The 4,989-nt window shown below is 41.8% G+C and overlaps 1 protein-coding gene across 1 annotated transcript; it reads left to right on the forward strand.

Moving 5' to 3' along the window:
- The first annotated feature begins 1,824 nt into the window (after positions 1-1,824).
- LOC115429117 (P2Y purinoceptor 14-like) lies at positions 1,825-4,197 on the forward strand. Its single transcript, XM_030148370.1, has 3 exons — positions 1,825-1,929; positions 2,724-2,983; positions 3,379-4,197. The coding sequence occupies exons 1-3, from the start codon at positions 1,825-1,827 to the stop codon at positions 3,986-3,988; spliced, it is 975 nt and encodes a 324-aa protein (XP_030004230.1). The 3' UTR covers positions 3,989-4,197.
- The last annotated feature ends 792 nt before the right edge of the window (positions 4,198-4,989 follow it).

Genomic DNA, 4,989 nt, shown 5'->3' on the forward strand with positions numbered 1-4,989 from the left:
AACAGGCAGGCAAATGAACAAACGAGGTCAAGAACGCTGGTCTGAACTACTGGAGTTACAAACTGGCGATTGACCAAAGGAAAAGACAGGGTTTAAATACACAAAAGGGAGGGAAGACAACTAGACACAGGTGGAGCAAATCAGGGCGGAGACAGGTAATCAGGACAGAGGTCAGGATGAACGGGGAACAGGAAGTAAAGACGACAGACAAGACACATGAGGGAAAACTTAACAAAATAAAACAGGAAATGACAAACAAAACATAAAAGACAGACAAAACCAGACTAGCGTCTGGCAGCAGGTATGACAAGATCCTTATTGCTAAACTGTGGTGGGCCGCACATTTGATACCTGGGGGCCCTCAGTGAGGACTTACTTGACTTAAAACACCTCTTTATACCACCTCTATGACATCACAATTATAGAAACCATCAATACTACAGGGTTATTCAAAAAGAATGAGCAGACTTCATGATGCATTGCTTCAGTTCTCAAACATCATCCTGGAATGAGTCAGTGACCATTTGAAAGAGGAGTTTTCTATGTTTTGAATGGTTGCCTCGATGACTTTAAAGGTGAGGTGTGAATTGTTTTCCTCGAGCATTTTTACTATATTGCTTAAAATCCCCTTCACACCCTGATCACAACCAATTAATTAAATGCTCTAACCCAAAAAAAAAAAAAAGTCACTGGTGGAAAGGGCAGGACTGAAAAAACACCATCCAATCATTTTGAGCCCCCATCTGGATCAACAAAAACACTGGGACATGACGGTAGAACCATGTCTGGCTGTGATCACTCACTAAGAAGGTCGGTCTGGTTCTTACTGTGGCCAGGTTCCACTCTGCCGGTCAGACCCAGCCCGTTAACGTCCCTCTCAGGTCCCCTGGACCCCCGGCATCACCACAGTAACACGGTGACAGACCTTTCGGCACCGACTCCGATCAGATGGACCTGACAAATAATGTTGTAATCTGTTCTCACAGAGCTCAGTTTGTAAGTCACCATTAATGTCATGATTTCAGTCTTTTATCTGGGGCGGCTGTGGCTTAGGGGATAAAGCGGGTCGTCCAATAACCGAAGGGTTGGCGGTTCAAATTCTGCTCCGTCCTAGTCAGTCCGTTGTGTCCTTGGGCAAGACATTTCACCCTCCCTGCCTCTAGTGCCACTCACACTGGTGTATGAATGTTTGGTGGTGGTCGGAGGGGCTGTAGGCACAAATTGGAAGCCACGCTTCAGTCATTCTGCCCCAGGGCAACTGTGGCTACAGATGTAGTTTACCACCACCAGAGTGTGAATGTGAGAGTGAATGAATAATGGGTCAATAATGTAAAGCGCTTTAGGTGTCTAGAAAAGCACTATATAAATCCAATCCATTGTTATTATTAAAGAATCCATCAACAGAGCAGACTGTTATGGGTGGAGCGCTCCTCACATCTTTTAGTAACAAACTTAAGCAAATTATGTTGTCTCACCATTACTTTTTATATTGATCCACATTAAAATCTAAAAGTAAGCCTTTGAAATTTGCAAAAAGCACTGTTTCCAAAAAATATTTACCTTTATCATCATCATATGGTACAGCAGGTTTTCTTTCATTTCTCTTGGTCACCCAGATTGGATGAAACAGTATTTATTAAATGATATTCTCTACTCACTTTAATTCACTGATAAATTAATTTGAAACAGCCCTTATATTCACTGAATGATCTTACATCCAGTACTCAGAGCTTCACACCAGATGAGTAATACTGTAATAAATGTTGTAATTATGGTTTCCATTTTTTAGAACAAACCCATAAAATGAAGAGCCTGGAAGGATCGATGCAGGTGATGATGAACCAGTCCATCATCAACAACACGATGTGTCATGAATTTAACAACCTGGCACGAATCTTCTTCATTGTTTCCTACAGTCTCGTGTTTCTGGTGAGATTTCAGTCACTTTTCTACCTCCTTGGATTAAAATTCAGTCTCCAACGATATGTGTGCATGACAACTGACACAAGATTACCATTAAAGCAAACGGACTGTGGTCAAAGTCCATGGAATGTAGTAATTATGATAAAAAACCAAGCTGGCAATGGCCAAAATGCCAAATACAAATGAGTGACTGGCATCACTGTGGCTCCGTCCACTTCTTTTATCAATCAATCAATCAATCAATCAATCAATACTTATTCATATAGCATTTTACAACCACATAAAGAAGACCAAAGTGCTTTACATCTAAAAGCATGATTAAAAAATTATAAGATAGCAACAGTTTAATCAAATACTATAAAGATGCATAAAACAATAAGACACAACGCACAGTGATAAAGAAGACCACAGATTTAAAACCTAATAGTGTCTCAGTGCAAAGGGTTAAAAGTCAGTCTAAACAGGTGTGTCTTGAACCTGGACTTGAACAGGGACAGGTCAGACAGGACTCGCAAGCGAGTTCCAAAGTTTTGAAGCGGCAACAGCGAATGAACAATCCTCCCATTGTTTATATGGGGACCTGGGGACATTCAGAACCATCGGAGAGGATGATCGGAGGGCTCTGCTGGGGCGGTGAACTGTTAAAATCACAGATAAAGAGGGAGGAGCAAGACCATTTAAAGCTTTAAAAACAAACATTAAAATTTTAAAATCAATGCAATGGCAGACTGGGAGCCAGTGGATTTTCTAAAGTCCATCAAACTTTGTTCTAAACAGTATTTGTTTATTCCATCTATTAGGTGGGTTTGCTCCTCAATGGCTTCATCCTGTGGTTTTACTTCTGCCAGTCTCAGAGGTCGTCTAGTACCATCATGGTCTACCTGAAGAACCTGGTAGCTGCAGATTTTCTGCTCAGCCTCTGTCTCCCTTTCTCCATTGTTAACTTAACCACCACCAGTAACTTGACCATCCGCCTGGTCCACTGCAAGTTTGGCATCGCTATTTTCTACCTCAACATGTACGCCAGCATCCTGTTCATGGCTCACATTGCTTATAACAGGTACAGATTATCTATCTATCTATCTATCTATCTATCTATCTATCTATCTATCTATCTATCTATCTATCTATCTATCTATCTATCTATCTATCTATCTATCTATCTATCTATCTATCTATCTATCTATCTATCTATCTATCTATCAAAAGTATCAGAAGAAGTCAAGTTATTGAATTAATGATGTTTTACCCATTAAGCACTTTTGTGCTTTTCTTTTCTGTGTTTCATAAATGTAATTTTTTTTGTTTTATCTTGTTTAGTTTAGATAATGTTAGTGTTAAGCTTGTGTCAATGAAATAGTTGGGAAACAAAGGTTCACAGTGATGGATGGATGGATGGATGGATGGACTTTTCCAACTTCTTTTATCCTACTAATATGTGACTCTCTCTTACAGATATTTAAAGATCATCCATCCTTTTAAAACCCACTTCCTGCAGACAGTGCGAGCCGCCCACATCATTTCTATAGTAACGTGGGTTTTCCTCTTGACTGTCCTGAGCATCTATGTTTGTGCATCCTTCATAACACAGAAGAACTTGACATCCATTCCCTACAGCTGTGAAGAACTCCACAACAAAAATGTAATTGTGCTCCACAGAGTTATTCATTCCAGTATATTAGTCGCCTTCCTGTCCGTCCTCATCTTCATGTTGTACGTCTACTGCCACACCTCCCATGAAGTGTCACTAGCACAGCAGAGTCAGCTGACATCTTCCAGTCCGGATAAACTGGCCAAGTCACGCAGGAACATGATGGTGCTGATCATTGTGTTCTGTATTTGTTTCATCCCCTTCCACCTGGTTCATGTTCCCTATATTTTCCTTGAGTGTTCCCAGGGCACAGTGCTCTTTTTACTGGAGGAGCTGACCAGAGTATTTTCAGTTCTAAACATTTGCCTGGATCCATTCACCTACTTCATCTTCAGCAAAGACTTAAGGGAGCAACTGAAAAATGTCTTACAGCGAGACAAACCAACACCAAACAATGAAAGTGGTTCTAGCTAAGGTCAGTTAAGTGTCGTCAGAATGAACCAGGATTGTGGAATAAATGCTTTGGCTAACACAGCAACTTTTGCTGAATACAGTGTTTTAGAGCAGTGCTTCCTAATCTTTTTTGAGCAAAGCCCCACTAACAACACCCTGTGCCTCCTGCCGGCCCTCTTGTCCCCAAAAATGTTGGACTGGGGGGGGTTACGGTATTCCCACCCGAAAACAAATTTGCGATGGGAGGGGTGCCTTCACGTGGGGTACCGGTATAGTCCAACTGCTTGCATTTCCACATGGGGGGAATCTGCTGCATCTCCTTTGTATTAATCAGTCCCTCCAGGAATTCGCAATGTTGCGATCACAACTATTAACGCAAATTCAACCAATCACCACGAATTCTGCACGGTGCTGCAATTTTGTCCAATCACCGCAAATTTTCCGCAAATTTGACTAATCACCTTAGCCCCCTTTCGCCCACCCCTGTCTACGTGACATGTACGTCATCACGTTCACTTCCTTGTTTACGGTTGAGAAGATGAAGACATGTGATTCAAAACACTCACATTTACCGACAAATATTACTGCCAAAGTTCATGGAAGTCAGTTTCCAGATGTGTTACACAAAAGCGGAAGTATACTGTTCTGTACGGCCTGCATTATTGTGGTGGAACACAAACGAAAGTGGCCGCTCTGCACACACTTTTCAACCGCAAAACATGCAGGAGAATGGCTGAAACTGGAAGAGGAAAGACGAGACAAGTCCCAGTGACAGAGGCTGTTGGATCCAGAACAACAGCAGGAGCTGAAAGGGTCAAGGTTAGTGCAGATCTACTCTATAAGGCAATAGAAGAGAAGAAGAAAGAACCTGTGGAGGCATGCTGTCCTTTCTGTGGATTGTGTGTGTGTGTGTGTGTGTGTGTGTGTGTGTGTGTGTAGGGGTGTGTGTGTGTGTGTGTGTGTGTGTGTGTGAGTTAAAAAACGAGCTCACAAACGAAAATAGTCAATACACTTGGTGTTAA

The sequence above is a fragment of the Sphaeramia orbicularis genome, chromosome 12 (genome assembly GCF_902148855.1).
Source record: "Sphaeramia orbicularis chromosome 12, fSphaOr1.1, whole genome shotgun sequence".
Classification (NCBI taxonomy): domain Eukaryota; kingdom Metazoa; phylum Chordata; class Actinopteri; order Kurtiformes; family Apogonidae; genus Sphaeramia; species Sphaeramia orbicularis.

What these genes read in the sequence shown, in the direction of transcription:
- LOC115429117 (XM_030148370.1), top strand. Translation starts at nt 1,825, where the DNA reads ATGCAGGTGATGATGAACCAGTCCATCATCAACAACACGATGTGTCAT. An exon ending in CCTACAGTCTCGTGTTTCTG is followed by an intron (nt 1,930 to 2,723) that starts GTGAGATTTCAG and finishes TCCATCTATTAG; the next exon opens with GTGGGTTTGCTCCTCAATGG. An exon ending in GCTCACATTGCTTATAACAG is followed by an intron (nt 2,984 to 3,378) that starts GTACAGATTATC and finishes TCTCTCTTACAG; the next exon opens with ATATTTAAAGATCATCCATC.